Raw genomic sequence first — 27983 nt, 5'->3', positions numbered from 1 at the left:
AGCTTGACTGAAGGGTTTCTCTGCCTGGTGTGGCATTTACATCCTCACGCTCATGTGGTAACATCCAGCATCGCTTGGCTTCCCCTGATCACTGGCCTGACTCCAGGAACTTCAGACAGAACAGACAGACAGACAGCTAAGAAAGACAGGCTGTATGTATGCATGCTGGCGAGAGATAAGAGAGTTTATAAATAGGAAGGAAAAAGAACAGAGGTCTGCAGAACAAAGTGAAGGAAGACGCAGGTGAGAAGGCAAGCAGTGAGAAACGAATCTTGAAGAAACTGGTGAGAATAGTTTTATCAGCTGATTATACGTTATAAAATCCACTGACATGGCAGCCATGGAAGCACTGGAATCCTCAAGTGCTCATCTGGAGCCTCATACCCTCACTGAGATCTCTGATGATGAGATTAACCTCCCACCTTCAGATGATGAAGACAACGCCCTTGCAGCAGCCAAGAAAGAGCTGTCCACCATGGGCACAGAGGGGGATGCCACTGAGGTCAAGGATGATGCTGCTAAAGCTGACCCACAGGTTAACGGAGTCATGGTGCTTTCATTGCTTGACAAAATCATTGGGGCGGTGGACCAGATCCAGCAGACCCAGAGTGGGCTGGAGGCCAGACAGCAGGAGATGGAACGTACAGTGACCAACATCCAAGGCGAGCTCACAAAACTGACCAAGAGCCATAGCACCACATCCAACAGCGTCAACAAGATGATGGAGAAGGTGCGCAAGGTGAGCGTCAATGTCAAGACAGTGCGAGCCACACTGGAGAAGCAAGGAGGCCAGATCAAGAAGCTGGAGAGCAACGAGGCAGAGCTGCTCAAGAGGCGCAACTTTAAAGTTATGATTTACCAGGTGGGAGATTGTTTGTGTGTCAATATTTGTAGTCAAATTTGGTTATTGTTAGTCAGTTTAAGGTACAGTATGATAATGGAAGTACATGAAACCTTATGAGGGAAGGGTGTGGCTCATGCATGAACTCATTAGGCTTTGGCATGTGAGTCTAAGTCCAATCACTGCCATATTGCTGCAAAAAAAAATAAAATAAATAATAATAATAATAATAATAATAATAATAAATTTAATTTAAAAAAAATCCTACTGAATAGGAGTCAGAGGTGGTTCCATGCAGCTGAACGTGAAAGTCTTGTAAAGATGTTGCTCACTTTGCTGAGGTGCTGAGGATTTCAGGGAGTGGTTAAGGGTTCTCTACAAGTATTACTGGCAGCTGCTCCAGTAACAGGATGTGTTATTTTTCACCCACAATACCACATAAGTACCACTCAGAAAGTAAGATCTTTCTCTGGACAGATGATAAGCAAGAAATAAAACATTTACTTTGAATATGTTGCCTGCGACTTTATCATGTTATTCAAATAATTTCTCAACATAAAGAAAAAAGTGCCAAGACGAAGCGTTTTTGTTGTGTAAACCTGGCCAGATCCAGGTTGGCATCAAGAACGTTACTTCCCAAACTCTTGTTCTTTGTATAAACCATGTACAGAGACTTTTCATTTCCTCAACAACAACAAAAAAAGTTATCAGAAATGTTTCTACATGGATTATGATGGAAAACAGATAAAGTAGAGAAGTGTAGTTAGCATATGCCCAGACTGTGCAAAAGGAAATGATTGATAAGCTCATATTAGTCTGTTTATTAGACTAAGAAGGAAGATATGATGAACAGCAAACAATAGCCTGTAAATCATAAACCAAAAAAGTATGATGGAATATAACTCATCAGAAGAAGAAGAAGAAGAAGAACAAACAGCTTTTATTGTCCCACAAAGGGGAAATTCAGCTTGTTGAAAGAAAGCTACTCCTATGGAAACAATTACAGGACACTTGCACAGCTTCCTCTCTTTCTCCAATTTATGACATATTTTCCAGGTTCACCTAAATGGCATTTTCTAAATTCGGAGAATTTAAATTCAAATAACATCAACCATTAAGCAATGCAGTTTTGTTTTATCATTAATGCCCATTTTACTGTCTATACAGCCAGAATTCAGTATATTGTAAGACAACTGTATGCATGACTGTGTGCAGAATGACTATTCAGCATCCGTTACAGGTGGCTTCCAGATATCTCTTCCATAGTTTGCTATATGTAGGTCAAAGAACACATGCCTTCACCTTTGAGCCAAACTGACTGGCTGCCCAAGCCATACAGAATCCATTCAGAAAGTCATTTCACTCTTTCCCCACTTTTTTAAAACAAAGATGGAAAATACCACAAGCATGCTTTAGGTCCTGTTTGAGGTAGAGGATTGGTAGCAGAGAGGCAAAGCACAGAGGTGAACTATAAGGGGGCAGATGTTCCTTTTAAGAAGACAGAGCAAGTTTTTTTTCTTTGAGGGGAGCTGAGGAGAGCCCTGTTTCTTTTTTTAGCCTGAGAGGCTGCAGTGTGATGTGTAATAGCTTGCAGCTTTTTGCACAGTGGCGCGAGAACATTCAGAGTTTCCACCCTTGACTCAGACATCATGGGTTGGACCGACCTCACTCTCTCTGTTTCCCTCAGTTAAATGAGGGCTCCATCTTAGGCAGCCCAGACTGACTGACTGCAAATGCTCGCGCTTTAATTTTATGCTAACATGCTTACACAATATATTTGACTTCTGTGAATTAGTATACAAGCACGCAATTTTTTAACAATCAGCAGATGAGCAGGCCAGAACTCTGAGTGAACAAAAAAAAAAAAAACAACCTATCATCACATATGAAGGAATTCAGCAACTAAACTGTTTCTCAATCTGAGAAGATTATAAATCTACATTTTAATTAGTACCTATCCCATAGAGATAAAGAGGCTTGGGTTTTGCAAGTGTTAGCCAAGTGCTACGGCCCTGTGGCAAGAGAAACTCCCCCTGAAATGCCTATCTCTGGCTCCCTCACTAACTCAAAACACTGGCTTTGGCTATGGTTGCCAGCTATGACATAACATCAGATTCATCTTCATTAAAAAGGCAAACCACAATGTGTTGCTCTGTTTTCCATTTTCTCTGCTCTTCTGTTACCCTTTCAGGGCAGATTCTTTTTAAAAATCAGACAGTAAAGACTTGGCCAACACACCCAGTGAACTGGCACTTTGTTTATCTGCCTGCATGGGACAGCACACTAATATTTGCTCTTTGTTAGGACTCATTAGAACTGCCAGTGTATTCATTCATTCATGCTGAACAAGAGGCAAATTAGATAGATAGATAGATAGATAGATAGATCGATAGATCGATAGATAGATAGATAGATAGATAGATAGATAGATAGATAGATAGATAGATAGATAGATAGATAGATAGATAGATAGATAGATAGATAGATAGATAGATAGATAGATAGATAGATAGATAGATAGATATTATTTATTTATTATTTACAATGTTATTATGTGCCTAACCAGCACAATATCAGGGATTCAGTTTTAAATATTGTGGTTATTGCCACAAGAATAAATATTGGTATTGGCTTCTATGTAGCATTGTTTGTGCTTTATTCATAACACTAATTGCAAATAATTTAGTCTTTTAGGGATATTGAGTCTTTCTTGAGTATGTGGTCCAGTACTGACAAACTGTTATTTCTGATATTACAAGAACATATAGTGCTATGTTATATCCTGTCAAGATTACACTACTTAATGTTTTGTAGCTCTGGTTGATAATAGGTGTATTCAGCTCTGTGCAGTGGAATTTTGGTCTGAGCCTGTAAACACCGTTTTGTAATTAAAACTGATCTGACATGTAAAACATCCACAGTGCTGATGACTGGTCTAAAATATATGCTAAACATGCTTTCTCCAGCATTATGGAAACAAATGGAGTCTGCACCACAACTGTCACTTTACTAGATGCATTATACTTTCTTTACTCTCACTGAGGTGCCTAAGCAGATGCTACTGTTCAAAGCAATGTACACAAATGCAACATTTAAGTTCACACGAGGTCCACTGCAAGTTAACAACTATGAGGCATAATGTATAAGCAGCACAGGGTATATGGAGATGTTCAACAGAGCCACCAGCAACACAATTAGTGCTAGTTTACAGGCCTTTACTTCATCTGGATGAGTGCTAAGAATAAGTGAAGATATTTTCACTAACAGCTTGGATCGCTTCATGCGCTCTGTCAACATTTCATTACAAAATCAACAACATTCCTATGCAGAGGTCCCCGGGTAATAATTTTAACCTCTGAGATTTTTTTGTAGGTTAGTGTCACATGCAGCCTAGCAAAATGCACAGTTTTCTGGTCTCGCTCAGATATTTCCCTCTTTTCAGTCTGCAGAAACGCAGAGTTCAGACACAGATTTGTGCTGTTTGTACCGTGAGGAATAGCCCTGCCCTGGTACTCTGCTGATAATAAAAGCACACTGTTTTGAGTGGTGTTTACTGTTACAGAGGGCCCACACAGTGAGGAAGCAGCATGAGGGCTTTGTAGTGAAGCGCAGGGTGCTTAATCTCTGCTTTAATCTGATGCTGTTGACCTGCCAGTCTGTGCTCCACTCTCTCCTGGGTCCCCTTCACCTGTGATCCTAGTAAAGCTGAGACTGATATAATTGATGATGTTATCACGAGTAAAGACTGTCATTGACCTCAGATGTGATAAATATATATGTTTGAAATTTAATATATATTTAAAAGACTTGGTAACCTGATTCCACACATGCTGTTAAGAATGTCGCCTTTGGGTTTTACCATGACCTACAGTAAGTCACATTACATTATATTTCATTTTGCCACAAGTGATCCCAATCAATCAAACAGTAATAGCAGTCAAATCCAAAGCAAAACTACGTGTGGTTAATGCCAACAAGGCAAACACTGCCCCATGATGCTGCTGGCATTTCCGACTAGTCCAGGCTACTATACAATGTGTAAATGGAAAGTAATCAGAGGGTTCTCTGTCAGCACATGAGCTGGAAGCACCTGCCTCCCTGTTAGCGAGAACAACAGCAGTTCGTTTCTGGCGGTGTGTGTTTGTGTCTGTGTGTGCCTCTGGCTCATTTGAGCCTGCTTGTCCAGCAAGCCTGAGATTTACTCTCGTACATCTGTGTTCAGTTCCTTGACAGCTGAGGCCATATGCTGCCAGAGAAGAGGGCTTACTGCACTCACTAAAGAGCCAGCCTGGAATGTGATACTCTACACCACAGTGTGTGAACACGATAAGATGCGCAGTGCATGATAAGATGCAAGGTGCACAAATAAGTGTTTAAATATGTGTAATTTTGGAAAGTTCACATGTAGTAAAAATGTTGAAGATTATTTTAATCAACGTCGCTGTTCCCCTCAGCCTTAGTGTTTTTTTGCAGCTCATTGTTTTGGTTTCCTGGTTCGTATCATATCTAGCAATGACAAGAATGGGCCAAGTAGGAATCAGAGGCACAACACAAATATTAATTGTCCCAAACCTACTGAGCTAACCAGCCATTGGTGAGAAAGTGCTCAACACAGCGTTGTATTGGGCAGTGGAGAGAGTGTTAAGTACTGCTATGGCTGTGTTCACAAAGTACGCGATTCAAAATGACGTGGAAACCAGAGAGCACAGAAAGTCAGTGATGTTCAGCGACTTAAAGAAACCACGGGCGAAAAAACGCTGGTGACCCAAAGTGAGCAGGTCCGAGATAAACGTTTCTTAAATTTGAGACGAGCGACAACCAATGAGAACGCAGAATACTGCTGATGTGATCTTGTAGTAAATACATTAGATAGTTATGTAGGAATCCAAAGCTGGGAATGTCTACTAGTGACCATCAACAACAAAGCGATGTGCAATGAGCGAATTGCTTCCTGTGTGGATGCAGCTTGAATGTATAATTTTGATAGTGAAGATTTACACATAGATACACATAAACACACCTGGGCAACTTCACAATAACACTGCCTTTGTTTCCCAGCCCTGTGAGGAAGATAAAGCTGGTCGCAACTAAGTTCCATTAACCTACAAATGAACTAGAAGGCAAATCAATTACTTAAAAATTAATAAAACTTGCAGCCACTGATTGCTAACACAAGACACAATAATCAGAATACCTGAGGCTGGTTCTTGTGGGAAGTTTCATTTTTTAATCTAGAAACAGGCTGCAACCTGGGATGCTATGCTCAGGTAGCTGTGCTAGGCAGTGATTGAGGATTTAAGCTTTTTTTTTATTCTTTAACATACTGCTCATTTGTATACTAAGCAGAACCATGAATGCTTTTAAGGACTGTTTTAAAGCCACATCATTTATATAGTTCACTGTCTACTCTCTGTGACAGCTGTGTTTTGTCCTTTAAACTGGACATGATGCGGCTCTATGACCTAAAGCTAGCACTAGCTAGTGACAGTAAATGAATGTAAAGACCAGGAGCATGCCTGCTGTTTGTCTTAGAGAATATCCCTGCCCCTAAATGAAATCTGAGTCCACTAAAGAAATGTTTAGTGAGAACATGTAGCAGATTGGCCTGAGGGACTTCATTCTATCACTGCGAGGAGGGCGGAATAATAAACAGCATGTGGAAGAGAGAGAGTGAAAGATAAACTGAAAGAAGAGGAGGTGTCCATCCACACCTCCTCTTCTTAAGGGAGTGAATGGGTGTGTTACAATGAAGAGCACGGATCATATTTAAACAGCTGATTCATTGTACAGGCATCCTCAGTTCTCCAGTCTAACCTCTGCTCCTCCTGATGTGGAACCAGTCATGGCCTTGCTCCTCCATCCACCCTCACTCCACCCTGCCTCACAGCCCATCCCAACTCCCTAATTGTGTTTTCCTTTTTCTCTCATTTCTGTCATTTGATTCTTTTTCTTTTTCCTGTAGTAAATGTTATTAAATCAGTGTCCTATAAAATATCTAACTTTAAAGCATTTCAAGGCATTTTTAACTGATTCCAGTGTAATGTTTGCTGCCCTTCCAATTTCTTTGAATAAAATGAGCTTCCTCAAAGCCAAGTGGTTTGACACCATCCATCCATGCATTTTCTTCCACTTATCTTTTTCAGGGTCATGTGTGTGTGTCTGTGTGTGTGTGTGTGTGTGTGTGTGTGTGTCTCTCGGGGGGGTGGGGGGTGGAGCCTATCCCAGCTGTCATAGGGTGAGAGGCAGAGTACACCCTGTACAGGTCACCAACCATTCACACTCACATTTACGCCTTTAGAATCACCAATTAATACCAATTTAATACCACAGCTCCAAAGAATTTTCTTACTTCTCCTAATCTGTGGAAAGAACATCTGTCAGAGCAGATTTTGCTCACCCTTCTCCCTGTTGCTGTGCTTTCTACCACTTCTAACATTCAAAACACTCAGTCACACTCAACAGTTCAGTCAATAACATATTTCCAAACTACCGGCTTTACATCTACATTTGAATGATTTATAAAGATGTTATTGTGAACGTTTTGTTTTAAATCAGTACTGCTGTACTGCAAAGTAAAATCTCAGCCTGGGAGACTCAGTTCTGTTTTGCATGTAAATTCATCAAGAGTGAACCCATTCTTCTCACACAGGTCGATCCAGGTCCATATATGGACATGTGAGCATGCAGTGTTCCCCTGCTCATTTTACAGGCTGGATTGTGTGTAACATTGTTTCAGCTGGATAAGTGATTTTCGGTGGAGAATTTTAGGCTTTGGCACAGTGGTGTGAATGAGAATATGGAACACGGTCAAGTTCTCGTGTAAGGAAGTTTATTGACTAACTTCGTAGGACAGCAAAGAGAGGACGAGGGTGAGAGCACAAAAGAGACAGCGAGAGAATGGGAGAGCAATCTAAAAATAGAAACTATCACATACTTGTTTGATTGTGAGAAGGAAAAGGCCTTTAGGAGATAATGTTCCTGTTTGGGTTTGGAAATCTGAGGCTATGTTGTAGATGTTCAGACATGGTTTCTGCCTGATTCTGATGTCTTCTGTTTAACATGCCTGTGCCCTCATTCAGCTTGAATATTTAGTATCTTTATGTTTTTATGTTGTCCAATAAACACGTTGTTTCAGCTTTAAAAATGAGTGAAGGGGTTTCCTTAGAACAAAAAAGTTTGTTCTTGTAGATTCATTTATTAAACTGCTTTGGTATTGTTTCATCCTAATAGCAATGAAAAACAACAAATATGGCTTACTGCGTAAAGTGTGACCCATTTAATCATGCCATAATTTTTTTTAATTGCCTAGAATAACAAGGTCTCCGTCAGGTGTTGAGGAAAACATGTAATCCCAGTGAAAGGGGTTACATGAAGAAGACACCCAACATCTAGACTGACATCGAAACAACTAATAGCTTAGTGTTCCAAGATCCGCAAGAAGCAACTGCTGTTGCAACTAGAGATTGACAATGTACAACACAAATTTTACGGCAAGTGGGAGCCAGGATGTCAGGTCAGGGGGGAGATATCATCATCCCCACACTCCAAGATTGGGTACCAAGCCCCACTAACAACTGCTACTTTGAATGCCAGAGCAGCTGACCTGAAAGATAAGATCGTGGCTAGGCTGGAAAACCTCTGAAAGTCTACTAGATGATGCAAATGCAGCGCTACGGACAATCCCTACTTCAACCATCACTGAAACCAATTGGTTGATGTAGACCATCAACTGACGATCCTTGAGATGCTTGGCTATAAGAGCAGTATCCTACATGGAAGAGATGGCTAGAGGCTAAGATCAAGGCAGCACAGAGGGAAGTTAGCCAGCTATCAGAGCTGCAGAAAGGTGTGATGAAGAAGAAGAACAGCAAGATGTCCACACCTGAGGCCTTAGAAACTGTTAAGCAAAGACTCAGCCTTGGCTAACCACCTTAAGAGCCCCTAACCCTAACCCCTTAAGAGGTATACCAGAGGGATAGAGGCCAGTAGAATAAACCAGGTGTTCTCCACTCAACCATCCAAGGTGTACTGTCAGTGGCAGGGGAACAATGTGAAAACAGCACCCCCACCAAGGCTGGCGACAGAGCAGTACTAGAAGAGCAACACACAACACCACAGCTCAGTGGCTAGTGGACCTAAGAGCAGAGCACCGTAACCTCCCTGAACAGTGGCTGATATAGAAAAATCCCACCAATGGCTGGACAAAGCTGGACTGAAAGACAGCACAGAGGTACTAATCATGGCAGCACAGGAACAAGCTCTGAGCACAAGATCGATAGAGTCTGGGGTCTACCACACAAGGCAAGACCCCAGGTGCAGGTTGTGCAGAGATGCCCCTGGGACAATCCAGCACATAACAGCAGGGTGCAAGATGCTAGCACGCAGGGCATACATGGAACGCCATAACCAAGTGGCTGGCATAGTATACAGGAACATCTGTGCTGAGTATGACCTGGAAGTCCTGAGGTCAAAATGGGATACACTCGGGGCAGTGACCCCCAAACTGGGAGAATGGCTCCAGAATGGCACCAGACTGTTTAAAAACACATCTAGGTGTCAAATTAAAACTAGCCTAATTTGCATTAAACACACGGATAACATTCAACTCTGCCCACTCAACCTCATTCACACATCAGGGCGTAGGACAGTAAGTATTCATTTTAAAAAGTTACTCTACCATTGCCAGACCCTTCAGTGTTTGTTCAGAGACACTTTAATCACATAATTTATCATATTTTTCAGCTGGATCTGCTCCACTGTTAGTCACTTGACATCAATTGAGAAATTTTCTTTCAGAGCCTTGTCTACTGTAAATCATTTGTATTTCTACGTAGATGTTTTTCTGCACGAGTCAGATGCCAGTGACTCATAGTCAAAAGCTGCAGTTATTGAAAACATTAGTTTGTTTCCTCATATGAGCCACTCTGTCACATGATTCCATTTTTGAAGCCTTTCATGGCCCGTTCCATTAGTGGCCCTGAACAGAGGAACATTTGTGATAAGTCACCAAGTCATCTAGTGTTATACTCACTATTTCACACTTTAGGGTCTACACATAGCAAAGTGACTCCAAGAGCGATTAGACTGTAAAATGCCTTACTTATTGTTCTGAACAGACTCGCTTCTATTCAATGTGTTTTTGTATCAAACTGTGGCGTTCATGTCAGAGAAAGGTGAAATCAGCAATAGATTTTCAGAAGCTTTGGGAGCATGGCATTTGCTTAGAGTCATGTTAAAAGTATTCATGTGATTTAAGTATGCCAGTTTTGCCCATCTGATCACAGGCAAGTAAAGCAAAGGTCTTGAAGAAAGCTGATAAGTGGACGCTGAGGTTTTTGTCTCATTGTGGAGCTAGAATCTGGCTCCATGATGAGACAAAACCATTTCCTTGAAATAAGATTCCTATATGAGAATTGAATAACGGAATAAGATATCTTTTTATATGTGTGTTTGAAAAGGAGCAGTTTTGAGAGTTACACACATAAATGAATATGTCTAATAATTCTATTTATAATGAGGCTACACTGTGCTGCAGTTTCACAAAGCTTAACAAGTTATTTAATGAGGTAAGATATAGGAAATAGTAGAAGGGGTCACTGCTGTTTCTGGAAAAAGGCCTGAGTACAATAGCCCACTCCATCATGATGTCCATATATTTAATCTTTTCATACTTTGTCACTGGGTAATTCAATCGGACAATGCTGCAGCATAGAATTCAACCAACATGCATACTAGAGAAGCTACACAATTTTGGCTTTCCTGTCACCTCACAGCAAGGTTCCTGGTTTGAATCTCTGTGTTCTCCCTGTGCCCGTCTGGGTTCTCTCTGTCTCGGTCCCATAGTCCAAAGACATGCACGCTAGGTTTACTGGAGATTCTAATCTGGCCATGGATGTGAGTTATATTAAGGGCTTAAAGTGGAGAAAATAATGACATGGGTAAATGTGGTTTGAAGTCTATTGAATTTGAGTGGCCAGAAAAACTTAAAAAGTGTAATGCTAATTCATTTCCATTCCAGTCAGAGACCAGGCCTCCTGTCCTCCATACTGCTTGATGGAAGTCAGGAAGACATTCAAGGATTGTTATCTTTACTGTTTTAGTCAATGATTTTCTGCCCTGTAGCATGATAGACAAGAGATAAAAATACAGGGTAGTCATAGGCCTTTCACTCTACGACAGCTGAGATAGGCTCTAGTATCCCTGAAACCCTAAACTGGATAAGTGTTTAAGAAGATGGACCGATGGATGTACAAAAGTAAAATATTCATTTACAGGCCAGTGCTAGCTGGTTAGCATGCTAACTGCTGTAAATATTTTTACAACAAAGAGGCAAAGACATCAGTACAATAGGTTTTGGATCTTTTGAAGTCTTTCACATTCTATGAATGTCTGGATCAAATATCGACTAACTGACAAGAAATTTCAGCCTCACTGTGGCCAGTTGGACCATTTGGACAATGGTAACTATGTTACTATTACTAGCATAGTTGTTTAAAAATAAAAACAAAAATAAACAAACAAACTTTGATACATCAACACAAACTCACCCACATCTACATCCAGTATACACAATTGCTGTCAATGGGCTGTTCAATTCATTTCATCATCAGAGTAATTGTGAATTTAGAGTGCTACCTGCAGCAACCTCCAGGAAGCATTTGATATCATTTGATGACTGAAAAGAGTTTCTGTTGCAACATGGCTCCAGCTCATGCTGTTTTGGACTGTTTTTTAGCCCTTTTTTTTAATGAATATGCAACAATTTTGATTAATCATTTGAATTGTGAAGAGTGAGGCAGACAGTGTGTGGATGTGACCACAGGGTGATGAGAGCGTCAGACAGGATATGAGCTTGAAGCTGAAATAGAAGCGGTGATGTTGAATGTTTTTGAATGTTTTCACTATACATGCCCCACAGGGCTGGATGTCGGAAAAGAAAGAGGAATTCTGGAGAAAGTTGGTTGAAGTGGTAGAGAGTGTCGCCGGGGGGAGATATTGGTGATTGGAGCAGACTTCAGTGGATATGTAGGTGAGGGGAACAGAGATGAAGAGAAGGTGCTGGGTAGATATGGAGTTAAGGAGAGAAATGTAGGACAGAAGGTTGTGGGTTTTGTAAAAAAAAAAAAAAGTGGAAATGGCTGTGATGAACATGTGCAGATAGTGCAGAGGATTAGTAAGGAGGAAGTGAGGGAAGCTACGAAGAGGATGAAGCGTGGAAATGCGGCTGGTCCTGTGGAGGTATAGAGATGTCTAGGAGAGACAGCAGTGGACCAGATTGTCTAGCACAATCTTGGAGAGTGAGAGGATGCCTGAGGAATGGAGAAGAAGTGAACTGGTTCTGATTTTCAAAAATATGCAGAGCTGTAGTAACTACTGAGGGATAAAGTTGATAAGCCACACTGTAAAGCTCTGGTTAAAAATGTTGCAGCTAGACTAAGAGAGGTGATGATCAGTGAACAGCAGTATGGCTTCATGTTTGCATGAGGTCAGGCAGGAGTTTCTGTGGACTATGCTGTTTGCAGATGACATTGTGATATGTAGTGAGAGCAGGTGGAAGAGAGTCTGGAGAGGAGGAGGTATGCTTTGGAGAGAAAAGAAATGAAAGTCAGTAGAAGGAAGACAGAATACATGTGTCTGAATGAGACGGAGACTGGTGGAAAGGCAAAGATGCAAGGAGTAGAGGTAGGAAGGTAGGTTAGTTTAAATACCTGGGGTCAACCACCCAAAGCAAATTCAAATTTATTTGAAGAGTTTCAGTTAGGATTCAGAATTGATCACAGTACAGAAGCAGCATTAATGAAGGTTGTGAATGATCTCCTTATGGCCTCATGGACTCATCTCTGTGCTTGTGATTCTAGACATCAGTGCACCGTTTGATAAAGTTGACCATATTTTATCACAGAGATTAGAGCATGCTGTAAGTATCAAAGATACTGCACTGCAGTGGTTTGAATCATATCTATCTAATAGACTCCAATTAGTTCGTGTAAATGGAGAGTCTTCTTCAAACAATAAGGTTAATTATGGAGTTCCAAAGGGTTCTGCGCTAGGACCAATTCTATTTACATTATACATGCTTCCCTTAGGCAGCATTTTTAAAAAGCATAGCATATATTTTCACTGCTATGCAGATGATACGCATCATGCAGCTTTATCTATCCATGAAGCCAGATGACACACATCAATTAGTTAAACTGCAGAAATGTCTTAAAGACATAAAGGCCTTGATGACCTCTAATTTCCTGCTTCTAAATTCAGATAAAACTGAATTTACTGTACCCTGCCCCACAAATCTTAGAAACATGGTGTCTAACCAGATACTTATTCTGGATGGCATAACTTTGGCCTCCAGTAACACTGTGAGGAATCTTTAGGTGTGAATGGTTGTCTGTTTCTCTGTGTTAGCCCTGTAACAGGCTGGCAACCTGTCCAGGGTGTACCCTGCCTCTTGTCTTATGACAGCTGGGATAGGCTCTGGCCCCTCTTTACCTTTGCACTGATTTATTATAGCAATGCTTGTAGAGTCCAACCTGCTTGTAAAACCCATAGAGATCAGTTGGTAAGCAGATGTTTTTGGATCACTGCAGAATAGAATATACCTAAGATTTCAAACAGATGTCATAAGACAATAGCTGCATGTTCTGTGCTAGTGACTTTGTTGTCAGGGGTCTCAATATTATGGTAATGAAGCAAATGGAAAAGGTCCTTCTTGCATGAGAAGATTGCCTTCAGATATGGTTATCATCATAAAAGGGTCTAATTTAACACAAACAATGACCTTTGTTTAACTCTAGCTGAATAGTTTTGGTGCCTAAACCTAATCAACCCGACTGATGGACTATCCTATCATAAAACAGGACCCAAAATATTGGGTTAATTGGTGTGTTGAACCAGTTGGGCCATAACTCATCTTGAATTTGGGGTTTAAGTTCATAACACAATGACATATAAACTGTAAGTTTGAATCTGAAAGCCTACACCAAGCAGGAAGGGTCAAATGGAAAAAAGATGTGGTGGGTGCAAAGAATTTTCCAACATATTTGGAGCCTGACTCATACTAAACAGTAAAGCCAGAATATGACGTCCTTCGCTGTTGATTTTGATCATTCTAGTCTTATTCCATCTATCCCACATGACCTGCTACTTTAAGGATGTGCAATACCAAATTGTTGTAGACCTTTGAAAACCAGTAGCCACAGTCAGCTTCCAAACAGTGTGTATGACTGTGCTCTTATGTTGCCAGTGCAACAGCAGCAGAGGCCTTACTGCATGGACAGAAGCAAACAGCAGAGGAAGAAGTCACTTGTTCTGAAGCTCCATGAATCTCTCCTTACACACCAACCTCCTTCATTGTTATTGGAAAGAGTAACACAGCGTGGCCATGGAAACGGCTGCTATCATCTCCCTCTGTCCAAGTGTGGGGAAATGTACACAGACCCAAAGAGGCATGGAGAGCAGGGAGATGAGGCTCCCAAGCTTTAGAAACTTGCCTCTTTCTTTTAGTGGACTTGAGCTGAAGAACTTTGAGTGGAAGCCTTATATTGTGATTTGCTAAAAGTACACACATTGTTGAAAATTACAGTGATATGGTACACTCATTGTATCCATTTGGAGATCATCCATCACAGGGGGAACAATTAGTCATGAGGTTTGGGGTTTACTCATCACACTGGATTGTGGGTTTCTGTAGGTCTGCATTACATGTGCTTATATGTGCTTGTGCATGAAAGTACATGATCAGAATACCCAGAAACCAAAGCACGCCATAAAAACAACCTCCAATGATAGTCCACAATGGCAAGCTGTGTCTTGCAGTTAAGAGTGGAAACAGCACCAGGCTGCCTCACACACACATGTCCGCAACCTTGGAAACACTTCAAGTAAACTTTATGCAACTTTACAAAGCTCCAGTGTTTAAAGAGACAAGAGCTTTATGGAAACTGCTGGGGCATTGCATACCACATAGTGAACATAAAGACACACTGTCCAAAACCCCCCACAAAATGGGAAAAAAAAAAAAGGCACATCTGGCCAGGGCAGCAGAGGAGGGAAGTGAAGAAAATAATAACAATGGATGTGAACAAATGGATTTAAATGAATAGTTTGCACTTAATTGGTTTGTCATTTTCTGATGATTTTAAAAAATCTCACTTAACAACATTTTTAATGTCTCTTAAGAGAAGCCACAGAAGGGCTTATTATTTTTAACCCAGACAAGAACAAGAATAATATATGAATAAATAAACAAATAGAAAAAAGAATAAACAAGTACAAAAATATGCTCACATTTCATAAATGATAGTTCCTCATCATTAACATGTGCTTAAATGTGGGTTTTTACACAATATAGTCATCTTATTACATTGTTATATACATATATAATCTGTATATGACCTTGATAAAACAAACACAGATAACAGTTAGGAAATCATTTAACCTGAAGTAAAACTATATAACTTTATTTTTAAAAAGTAACACAATCATTTCTTTAATCTGTTAATGTGTTAAATTCTTTTCATATGATGCCAGTACACAACAGTGTTGTTAAGGTGCTAAATCAGTGAGATAAAGACCCTACAGCATCACAGAGAAAACCCAAACAGAACAAAGCATCATGACATAACTTGTTTACCATTTTAGTTACATCATTATAACATCCTTAAAGTTTGCTAATTAAAACTTGCACATCTATCTGTGAAGCTACATGACTGCGCTTAAAATAAGCAGTTATGGATCTGGAGTCTAATTAGATATACATATTCACTCGTAACTACACGGTGATGTCCAGCTGAGTATAATGGCCACATTTGTTTAGAACAGCACTCTCACACGCCAAGTTGTTCCTTTTATGAGCTGAACAAATAAAATACTTTGACTATTACTATCTATCTTTGTTCTCTGGTGTATTTGGTCTATGAGAATACATGACTATTGTGTTCTGAGGTAAGAGTCACCATAAAACTGAATTATATTTGGCCATTATCTGTTCAGAATATGTGAACAATCTACAAGCAATTTAAAACACATGCAGTGTGCTAAAGTAAGAACTGCTTTGTAAGAACTTAAAAGACAAAACAAAACAAAACATGGATATAGATTGGACTTGTATTTATACAGCTTTTTATAGACTCACTGTACACTTAAACCACCAATATGTATATTAGGCCAATTTATTTGGCCTAATATACATATTTGGATTGTGAAAGAATGCAAAACTGCCCAGAGGAAACCCACACAAGCACAAGAACATCCAAACTACACATAGAAAAACTGAGTAAAGAAACCCATACTTTTCCCTGATTGGCACGGCTCTGTGGATTTTCTTGCCAAAGACTATGTGAAAATGAATCAGAAGTATGACAATCTGGCACACAGCTGGCACACAATATTTGTTCTGTTGCTGTGGAGCTGTGATGCTAATCTGTCTCATTCCACAGTGGTCTGATGATCAAGTTCACTCTCCAATGGCAAGGAAATCACAGCATGTAGTACCTCAGGGAGGTACTACATTTTAGAAAGGATAAAGAGAAAAAAAGACAAAAAGACAGAAATAAAAAAATAATTCTGGAGAAGAAGGCTGGTGCTGGGCTCCAGTGTAACTCCAGGCCTGGTGACTCATCTCTCTTTCTACCCCCTCAGGGACCTGCGGCATGCCTTCACTTTATATAGAAATTTCTCTCTCTCTCTCTCTCTGGTCCCATGTCTCTGATTAAAGGGGATGAGTGGAAAACAGGAGGAGTTCTCTCCCCAGAGTTTTATGTTGTTTCTGACCATCGTACTCTTTCCCATGGCATTCACACAAGAAATGCTCTCCTACACACACACACACACACACACACACACACACACACACACACACACACACACACACACAGACACACACACACACACACACACACAGATCTTGACTGGTAAAACTTCTGAAATCACTTCCAGGTTCCTGGAATCACTCCTGGAATCACTGTGCACATCACATTGAAGGTGACTATTGGTTATTAGTGCAGTCTCAGGCTCCAGTAGCCTAGGTAACCCTCTAATGTATTTACTATCAGGTCATATGTTAATCAGTAGTATCCTGCGTTCTCACTGGTACTCACTTCAATCACTCCAATCGCTTGCCTGGAACTTGAGAAAAGTTTATCTCGGGTCCAGCTCACTTATTTCACAGTGGCTTGAATTCACTGAATGTCATTTACTCTCTATGGTCCCAGGTTGCCATGTCTCTGCAAATCACGTCCAGTGTGCATGCAGGTTACTTCATTACTGCGTACATACGTGAACCAGAAAAATATAAAATTAAAGACTGTTGCTAGGAGGCCAGGCAACCTTATGGTGCTTTTTCATGTCTTATTAACATGACTTGTACTTCATATCCAACAAATTGGAAATTTTTGTCTGTGCTCTTTAAAACAAACTGCTTGTGTGGCAACATAAGAGCACAGTCACACAAACTGCTTGTAAAGGTCTAAAGTGATAAACTGTAAAAACTATAGGCCCTCCCACTATCTGTGCACTGAGTTGCACAGATTCTTACAGAACGCTGTTTTCCAGAGAACTGATCGATCAGCAGGTGGTGGTTTGGTTAGGTTGATCTCTCATCTTGAACATACCAGGTTTAGGTCTACAGTACTGTATAAGTTACCATGGCAGAAGTGAACCACCTTTTAATGAAAAACTGAGCTTAACTTGCTAAGCAACTTATTCCGGTGCACAGGACAAGCTGCTTGAGGCTGAAGCTGCTGGTCCTGCTGCACACAGTACTGTGCACGCCATAGGTCCACTGTATTCCATGACTGTTTTCATGACGTGGCTTGGACTTGGTTAAACTCACTTTGAGTATAGCCAGTTATTTATAAGTAGTAGAATATGCAGTGTAATAAATTCAAGAAGTGGATTATGAATATTTCTTTTGATTGGCAGAGAAGATCACTAACAAAGTGTTAACTTTCCTTTTGCTGTGTGGAGTATGTATCATGAGCTACACAGTGTCACTGACATGCCCCCCCCCCCCCCCCCCCCCCGGAAAAAAAAAAGAAATTAAATAAATAAATAACCCAAAACAAAAAAGTAAGCATCTATAATTGCATGACAATTTGTGATGAAAAGGTTTTCTCAACATAACTTGTTCTTTAAATGTCAAACCCACCTCCCCCAGGACAAACAAACAAAACAGGACAAAACAAAAAAATCAGTGTCCTCACTTGCTTCTCAGCCTGCCCTCACTTACTCTTTACATCACCAGTTGTATCATGAGGATTCCCTTTTTCCTGGATTTACTGGAAAATCCCCTAACTGTGTGTGTTTGTGTAATGGAATGTGGACTCCTAGAGCTTAGTACTGTAGAGTATGCATGTTGCTCACACACACACACACACACACACACACACACACACACACACACACACACACACACACACACACACACACACACACACACACACACACACTTCTAGCTTTTCCACAGCAGTAGGGGAGTTCTTGGTGGTTAGAGTTTAAACAGGAAAGCAGAAACAGAGAGGGGTGTGTTATTGCCGGATTCCTCTTGCTCCCTCTGCATCAGCCTGATGAGTGGTTGCTGTGTGAGAGTGGAAAGCTTCCATGGTGTGCTTCTTATTCCACACACATACACACATACACACACACACACACACACACACACACACACACACACAGGCACAGTCACAAATGAGCACATTTTCATTCGCACACATACAAAGACCTTCATTACATAAACAAACAGCTACTCAAGAATCAGTGTACACACACACACACACACGCACACACACACACATTATGGCTGCTGACTAGTAAACATCTTTTTCTTTTTATTTGGAAACGTTATAGTTCCAGTCAGCCTCACCACTGTTACCATGGAAACACAACTACAAGTGTTTTGATAGTAAAACTAGAAATGCTCGGTTCCAGGATGATTTTTGTTGTCATCACAAACTGCAGTGCAACGATAGTGACATGAAGTGCACATGCACAAATTTAGCTAAAAGATATAATAACATAACTGTATCCAGTCTGCAGCAGGAAGCTCACACACACACACACACACACACACACACACACACACACACACACACACACACACACACACACACACACACACACTTGGCACATATTTGGCTGAGGTAACTGCTCCGGCATTGTTATTGCTGCCATGGTTTTTCTGTGCCTTTTGATAGTCGCTGCAGTTCCCCACTGGCTACGCCCAGAAAACCCAACAATGCACACATGAAACATTCCTGACGTCTTTGAAAGGTAAAACACACAGAAGGAGCCCTGCAATCTGAGACCTGATATTTAAATAATATGAGATGTTATCGTAAAAGTATCATGGTATCAGACAGCTTACTCTTTTTCCTTTCTGTCTTCATACAAAAACACTGCATTGTTTTATTATTTAACAGAGAAACAAGCAATTCACTGTGTGTGTCCTGGGAAATCAAATCAGTCAGTCAAACGTTAAAAAGCACGTGCTGAGATGGACTGTGGCACAGGAGCCATCGTGCACACTCATCATGAAACAAAAACACTGAGTTGTGCTGACAGCACAGAGAATAAGCCAGCTGATCTCAGCAACACACACACACACACACACACACACACACACACACACACACACACACACACACACACACACACACACACACACACACACATGTTGGTTTAAAGTCAAAATAAGTAAATAAATAGAGTAGAGGCGAAACAAAAGGGACTTTCAAAAGGGAGCCAGGGCGGCTCAGCGGTTGAGCGGGCAACAATCCATGCCACATGGCTGTGCAGGTGGCACAGGTTCGAGTCCCAACCTAGATGCCATTTACCGCGTGTCTTCCCCAATCTCTCCTCCCGCTTTCCTGTCTCTCTCCACTGCAAAACAACTATCAAATAAAAAAAAAAAACATTCAAAAGAAGAAGTGATGTGCCTTGGGTATAAAAAGTGTGAAACCACTGCATTAGAGAGTCACTTACACAGCTGGTGTCTAAGCAGATCCTGTTTTTATGTGGACAGGGCTTAAGGGGTTATCTAAAACTTTGTGTATGTACATCCCACTTATGACAGTGTTTTCACAGTTTCCTATTTGAATGTTGCACATTTTAATATCAGATCCTGGTTTCAAAGGGCAGGGGAAGGCCCTGGTTGATCAGGAGATGAAAAATTATAAGCGGAAGGTATTTTGTCTAAATCTGCAGGTTCCTCTGAAAAGATTCTCCAAAAAACTATCTCGTACAGACACATCCCAGGAGCTACAGGCTCCTACAGCTTAGCAGGATTACTAAGAAGTGTACTGAAAATGGACTCAAAATTTCCACTAGCAATGAGTCACTGCCACAATCTGTCCAGCACTGACAGAGTGACACTCAGGGAAGGAAGGAAGGAAGAAAGGAAGAAAAAAAAGGAAGAAAGAGAGAATGTGTGTATATTAGTCTATTTGTGTGCGTTGTTAGCAGTGGAAAGCAAAACACACACTCTCTCTTTCTCACACACACAAAAAATCACCATGAAGGTATAAACAAGAGATAAAGATGTAAAGATAAGAGTGCAGCCTCACAATGTGAGGAAACCAATCACAAGATGAATCCCACTACTCTACCTCACACACGCACGCACGCGCACACACACTGTTTTGCAACAAACTTTGCTCTCAACTGACATTTTGTAATTTAACTAGATATGGAAATTGTCACCATCATTTTTCGTGTTTAGCGGAGCTAAAGGCAAAATGTGGTCAGTGCCCTGAGTAAATAGCCAAACATACAGACACACATACACGCACACAGACACACACACACACACATACAGTTTGCCAACCCTTACATACCTCATTCATCTATTTTCCTCGGCTCTGAGAGTGCTTTCCTGTCTTTGGCACAGCATCCTCACAGAGAACAATGTCCCATTAAATTAGGAGGGTCAGGAAGCCAACTCACCAAGGTGACTGACTGAACTTCCCCCTACACTCTTTCCATGTACTTTACACACACACACACACACACACACACACACACACACACACACACACACACACACACACACACACACACACACACACACACTCATTAGCCACTGACCTCCTTCACTCTGACAGTGAAAACCGACAGACAGGCTCCAGCCTCCTCAAAGAATCCTTCTACCTGTCATTTTAAACACTAAAAGAACACTACGTGTTTTTCTTTTTTAATATACATATGCAAATGTGTATGTACGTGTGTGTATATGTTCACAGATTTACAAATATTCTTTTTCTTTTAATTATTGTAACTTTTTACTTTAACGGGTGAGTGTCCTGTATGTTAATAGAAGGGAGGGATGGGTGGGTTGGTGGGTGGTTACACTTAGGGTTCGTTTTTTTTTTTTTTTTTTTTTTTTTTTTTTTTAAAAAGAAAACTATGAGCATTGTTTCGGGGACATTTTTCCTATGCCTGTGTTTATGTATACCTTGTGATGTTTAATGCTCAATAAAAAAAAAAAAAAAAGAACACTACGTTTCAGCTACATCCATTCTTATATTCTCAAATATATTTCATCCATCCATCCGTCCATCCGTCCGTCCGTCCGTCCATCCATCCGTCCGTCCGTCCGTCTATCCATCCATCCATCCATCCATCCATCCATCCATCCATCCATTTTCTTCTGCTTATCCAAAACTAAAATGGCTCCATTATCTTTGAGTTATTGTCTGATTCAAGATTTACAACATTTACCGTCTCTCCATGAGAAGCCTCTCAATGCCATCGAGCCCTGTGACTGCTTCTTATATAGCGCTTTTCTACTCTAGCTGAGCACTCAAAGCACTTTATACAACATGCTTGCATTTACCCATTCATTCAAGCACTGTTTTCTATTTCAAAGTGCTTTCTATCTAACATTCATACACATTCATACTCCGACTGTTGCATCACAGAGCAACTTGGGGTTCAGTATCTCGACCAAGGATACTTTGACATGCAGACAGGAACTGAATCACCAACAGCCACCCCTACAATAACCACTACAGTACAAATAAGCAACAACATACTCTGCTGTGTGCACTGAGATCATTGGCAAAGAAACAGAAACACAAGGTGCAAAGGGGGATAGGAGCATAGGGATGCAGGGGTGTCATGTAAGCCCTTCGGCAGTGTTTATATTTAACCTTTATTCTGTCAGAAGAGCATTGCTTAGATTAAAATCTAAAAAAAAGTTTCCTTTCCAAGACAAGCTTGATTGTTTGCAACTACATTTGTTGGTGCTGTTTAATACCACTGTTATGCTGTTGGTCCAGTGTTGTCCAACAAAAATATACCTTTTCTGCTGATGGTGAGCTAGCTATAAGGTTAACTTTTTTCCCATCAGGTCAAAATGTTTATTTGTACACAGGAAATATGAAAGTGTAATGATAATAGAGTGCAAAGATGTTTAGTGGGCATGTGGAATGACATCTTTATCAACCATCTGTCCATGTTGCCTCTTGATGTATGCAGTGTATCTTCTATTGTGCAGAGGAATGTGTGTGAGAATAGCAAGAGAAGCAGCTGGTTTTACTACAAACCAGCTGCTTCTCTTGCTGTTTTCTTTGGAATCCTGAATTTACTGTTTACCAAGACACACAAACTCTTTTCTGGAATATTAAATAGTATTGACGTATTGTTATTGGTATGAAACTGTGTGAGGTGTTGGAAGTGCTTCGGAGAGAGCCAGTCTCGAGGGTTATCCTTGCTTAAGTGATTTTCAACACCCGCTGCATTGTTCTTGAGTTCAAAACAACACGTAATGAACTTGAGCTAAGCAGGTATTTTCCAGCACCCCCGCCTGTCAACACAGCTGTTCAGGAAAGCCAAAATCCCTCATCTAAGGTCAAGTTTACCCAAGATAGTGCAGCACAATACCGCAATAAAACCACCACCAACAGAACACAATAGACCCCCCCCCTCCCCTTATACCCACCCTTAGCTCTCATTCCTACTTACCAGTTCAGACTTTGATGCTATCATTTTCCTGCTGACCAGATTGTTTCCAAGACTATTAAGAATCATCCCACTTGTGCTATTACTTGTGTCATACGACAGCAGAAAAGCATCTCCACTTTCCACACCTGACCACCCCCCCCCCCCCCCCCTCCCTGGGATTCCTTTGTTCTGGCCCTTTCGGCGTTCCTGTTTTGACAATGAAGGTGGCGGAAGGGGAGACAAAAATACAATACATAAGGCAAGTAGTTCATTCAATATGTGGACCACATGTCTGGAGCCCAGTTCAATTAAAACTTGTCGTGATGGAAAGAAGAAGACAATGCCGTCTCTACCCGTTTTCCCCATCCCTTCATTAACAAGCCAAAGCGCTGTATTTACGAGGTGAGGGAAGCACATGAAAAAAAAAGAGAAAGAAAGACTCCTTCATCTGGAATGTGAATGGGGAAAGGCAAGACAAGGTGGGTGGAAGATGGAACAGATAGGGGAATGAAGGAATATGTGATGCAAGGAGGACAGCATGAGGTGTTGCTTTAAAGGAATGCTTTATCAGGGCGGGCCGGGGTCAGGCGAGGCAGGTCATACTTGAGTTCTTGTATAGCAGGAGTAAAAATTGTGGGAACAAAATGTTCAAAACCAAACTGGTAGATAGAGAATGATAGGACTGCTATTCAAGAATTTTGCCTTTATTGGAGCTAATTTGTCCTGAGAGGGTGCCAGAAGTCTGGGGTCATCTCATAAGCAAATGCTCTTTTCAGTGGGTTGTGTTAGTGTCAATAACAGAATGCAGAAATAATAATCATAATATCGCTCTCCTTCTGTGGCTACTCATGTCTCTGGAAAAGGGTGACACAAAGTTTCCAGGTTAATGCAAGATGAGAGAGAATGAAAGCATGCAGCAACCTGCAGAGAGAAACATGGTTAGACCACAAAGCTCTAACTCACCCTGAGCTGGATGGAAATGTCCCGGAGCTCTCTCCTCCCCTCTGCGTGTGTGTTTACAGTATGTCTGTGCTATGTGTGTCTTAATGATGTGAGCAGAAGGATCATAGTAGCTTTGTGCTCAAAATGCGATTGTGGTGTTTTCCCCTTTTGCCAGAGCTGTAGCAGAAATCCCACCCCAGCTTATTTCCCATTCTGTTGTTTCATTCCGTCTCTGCGACCAATCCAATCATGTCTTCACATTTGTGTTTAGGATGACCCGTAATGCCTCCACTGTGTGGAAAGCCTGAATCAGTGAGTCATGCTCCTCAGCCTGGTTAGCCTGTGTGCACTTGTACACATACAGAAAAACAGAAAGATGAACAATGCACAAATAGACATTAATCATTTCATCGCTGCAAAGACATTACATTCCTTTTAGCAAGACTCCGGTCCTAAAGCTGACACACCTGCCTGCTTTTCTTTTTTGTTTTGTCTCCAACTAAACAATCTGAATTCTGACTTCACTACATTAATTTCACTTGTTAACCTTGTTCTCAGATGTACCATCCAGCAGAGCCACAGAACTGCTCTGGACTGCTAGAGATGTAAAAACATCTGGTAGCATATTAACAATATCAACTTTATAACTTTATAACATGATAATATGCCAGTTATGTGTTAAGCTACTCAGACAAGCAAGGCACCCTTCTTGCTGATTGAACTTTACAAAACCTCTATTAAATTTATTTATTTATGTTCTTCTTTCCATAGGATGAAGTGAAAGTTCCCTCAAAACTCAGCATCTCTAAATCCATGAAAGTCTCTGAGGCTTTGTCAGGAAGCCGAGGAGGCAGTCAGCTTGAGCTTAAAGAAGCTGCAGAGGAGCCTGGAGAGGAGGGAGGAGAAGGAGAAAAAGCAGACAAACCTCACGTGGACCTCTCATCAGATGAGGAGGGTTTGGAGATTGAGGAGACCATTGAGGAGTCTCGTGCTGAACGCATCAAGCGCAGCAGCCTGCAGCGTGTACAAAATCTGAAGACTGTTTTCTCAAAGGAGAAGATGGATAAGACCAGAGCAAAGACCAAAGAGAACCTGGAGAAGACCAGACAAAGAACCAAGGAGAACCTTGAGAAGACAAAGCAGAAGACAAAGGAGAACCTGGAAAAGACAAGGCAAAAAACCAAGGAGAATTTAGAAAAAACCAAGCAGAAGACCAGGGAAAACCTGGAGAAGACCCGTCACAACATTGAAAAGAAGATGGGAAAGCTTGGAACACGCATGAGCGTCAACCCTGAGCGCAAACAGAAGCTTAAGACATCCAGTGACAAGATGAAGAAAGCCTTCACACCAGACCATGTCGTTTACGCCCGGTCCAAAACCGCTGTATACAAGGTGCCCCCCTTCACCTTCCATGTCAAAAAAATTCGTGAGGGTGCTGTTGAGGTGGTCCAGGGCACTGAGATGGTTGAGGTGTCACAAGATCCTGAGCCTTTTAGCGAAGTGGATGGAGAAGCTGAGGAAGGGGCAGTGGAGGTTGAGATGGAGATGATGAATGGAGGCGAGGATGAGGAACAGCCTGATGAGGATGAAGAGGAGGACAGCCACGATGCTTTGCAGGAGGATGATGAGAGAGACAGAGACAGCGACTAAATATCTAACACAAGATTTGTCAAGAGCCTAACAAAATCATCAACCCCAATGATCTTAAGTAAAAACTAAAAAAAAAAAACAAAAAAAAAACATCATTATTGAGATTCTAAAGAATATTATGAGGATAAATCCAACCCGGGTATTATTTTTTAAAATTTTGACCATTATTCCTACCAGTTAAGATAAGTTTCTGCTCACAAAAGTACTTTCTGAGAACATAGAACTACTGTCAGACAGGTGGTGACCAAGCCAAGAGTTCAGCCAAAAGAAAGTGAACATTCAAACAGTTTGCAATGATTCTTTATTGCAAAACAACTGTGTGCATAAGCACAACTATACCAATAATTGTGGGTCAGAGAGCTACACCAGGAGGCTGCGTCTGTTTTTGTACATTCTTTAAGTGACCTTTGGGCTTTGTTTCCATCTTACCTGTACATCAGACTGCTTCAGAACTTCGGTGGCCCTTTTTGTTCAGAGAAAAATCACACGTTACATTCTTTACAGCTCCACTTACATACTGTGTGAATTCTAACTACCTACTAAGCAGTAAAGAACAGACATAAGATCATGAAGCATGCTAACACATTTGGCACAAGAGCTTTATAAGCTGATAATAACTTAGTTATTTTGTGTGTACAACTTCTTGTACTGCAGTTCAGTGCCCCCCCCCCCCCCCAAAATGCCCAGTGACTTTGATCCTTGATCAAGGTGGCACAGAGAGAGGACAGAAACAGAACTCCTTTTTTTTTCTGGCCATGAGTTGCATGTTATTAATTAAGAGTATGAATGATGGTTAAAACTACAAAAATAAGACTCAAGTTGAAAAAACATTTTTTTTAATAGATTTTTCTTTATTCGATTATAAATTATAGCAAAAGAATCACAATTCAAAGAAATACATGAAATTCTTCCTAGATTTGCAAAGGAATTTCAGGAGTTATTTTAGAGTCGTTTATGGTGTAAATGATCGTGAAATGAGCAAAGATGAGGATAAAGAGAGGAGGAAAAAGATAAAATGTTTGTTGTGAGCAGGGCTGGGGTAGATAAGAAGACATGATTCAGGAGTTCATTAAAGAGGACACAGTCATTGCCTCTGAAATAAGTGTTATTTCAACACTTTCCTTTTAATTTTTTTTTTACTTTTTTTTTTTTTTCAATATGAAAACATAAAGCATTCACAACTAGAGGGATGGGAAGTTATAATGATCCTGCAGTTTCCCAACTGTAAAATGATCCATAAACTCATGGAGTACATACTCATGCTTATCCAGAAATTATGTTTGCTTCAGAAATGTCAAATATTCCACATGCAATGCTATTCCTTCCACCTCCTCTACTTAATAATGTTATTATTATTCTGCTTAATTTGCTCTTTATTTAGAAGCACAGTGACATCTGTTATCAAGTTTTTGATGAGTGCAAGTATTTGTGTATGATTTTGTATGTGAATCCATTTCACAGACTGTAGTTGAATCGCTGTTTTTCCAGCACTGTGTCTCTTTGTTTCATGTTGTTTTTATATCATATTTTACTGCCATTTTTCCCAAAGAAAAACTGTTATGAAAATGAAGGTCTGCAAAATAGGTCATTACATTTCCCTTACTGATATTTTCTTGTGTCAGTTTTTTGTTTTTGTTTTTTTCTTCTTAAAAACCTGCTATGATTTGCATAAATAAACTACAACAAGGACTAATGCTTTCTGCACGTCTACAGTCGGTGTGTTACAGCTGCAGTGTGACACTGACACCTAGTGTCCAGTCATTTCACTATATTTTTCTCCGCTCCACATTAAAGTTGCATTTACCAGTAAATCCAGCAGTTCTTTTTAAAATAACCATTTCATTCAAATATTTCCTCTGTGGTTCACATTTGTAAGAAGATGTAAAAATGTGTTTTAAATATTCACCACTACTGGTGGTGTTTTAGGAAAAGAAAGAACTCCGGGTTTCCTGTTTTTTTTTGCTTTTGAATGTTCCGCTCTGACTGCATTTTTTGTAGCTCATCAAGATATATTTCTATGCAGGTTCTGTGGTAAGGGGAGAGGGCGTGGCCAGAAGCCAAAGGGCTACAAACAGATGATAAATGTGTGATTCCAAGTAAGAGGACAACAAGAGCCTCACACATGTCTTTCCAAAGGTTACTGCATTATTTTTACTGTCAAAGTGTAGTTTCCTGCTCAGCCATCACCATTTCTGTGTTAATTTTTCTATATAATGTGAATCACTGCCAGTGCAGGCCATAAAGCGTAAGCATCTTGCCATCTGTTCTGCACTTCCTATGCATTTATATTTCATGCCAAACTATTATGATGTTTGCACAGTGTAACAAATGGCATTTGTATGTAAGGAAGGATGAAATACTTCAGCACTGTCAACGTACAGTTGTGGTCAAGACCTTTGGTGATTTGATGCTCAAACGGTCAAACTGGAGAAAGAATGCCCTATCTGTGAGCGCAGTACCAGCATGCAGCTGTACTGAAGCCTGTGCCAATGGAACACAAAATGTAGTTCACACTTAACTGTTTCCTTGCTTTGTTTTGTTAGTAATTGATTCCTTTATAAAGTTGCATTGCTTAACCACTAATGATTTAATTAAAAACGCTATCTGGTTCACA

General features: G+C 40.6%; 1 protein-coding gene across 1 annotated transcript; it reads left to right on the top strand.

Moving 5' to 3' along the window:
* Nucleotides 1-27983, top strand: cavin1b (caveolae associated protein 1b). The gene is made up of 2 exons (XM_030755013.1): nucleotides 1-862; nucleotides 24491-27983. Exons 1-2 carry the CDS (start codon nucleotides 332-334, stop codon nucleotides 25367-25369), a joined length of 1410 nt encoding a protein of 469 aa, XP_030610873.1. The 5' UTR covers nucleotides 1-331; the 3' UTR covers nucleotides 25370-27983.

The sequence above is a fragment of the Archocentrus centrarchus genome, chromosome 19 (assembly GCF_007364275.1).
Source record: "Archocentrus centrarchus isolate MPI-CPG fArcCen1 chromosome 19, fArcCen1, whole genome shotgun sequence".
Taxonomy (NCBI): Eukaryota; Metazoa; Chordata; class Actinopteri; order Cichliformes; family Cichlidae; genus Archocentrus; species Archocentrus centrarchus.
The sequence above is the reverse complement of the archived record's forward strand: the minus strand, read 5'-3'. Positions and strand labels throughout refer to the sequence as shown.

Coding starts and splice junctions, on each gene's coding strand:
- cavin1b (XM_030755013.1), top strand. CDS start 332: ATGGCAGCCATGGAAGCACTGGAATCCTCAAGTGCTCATCTGGAGCCT. Junction 863..24,490: donor TTAAAGTTATGATTTACCAG/GTGGGAGATTGT, acceptor TTCTTTCCATAG/GATGAAGTGAAAGTTCCCTC.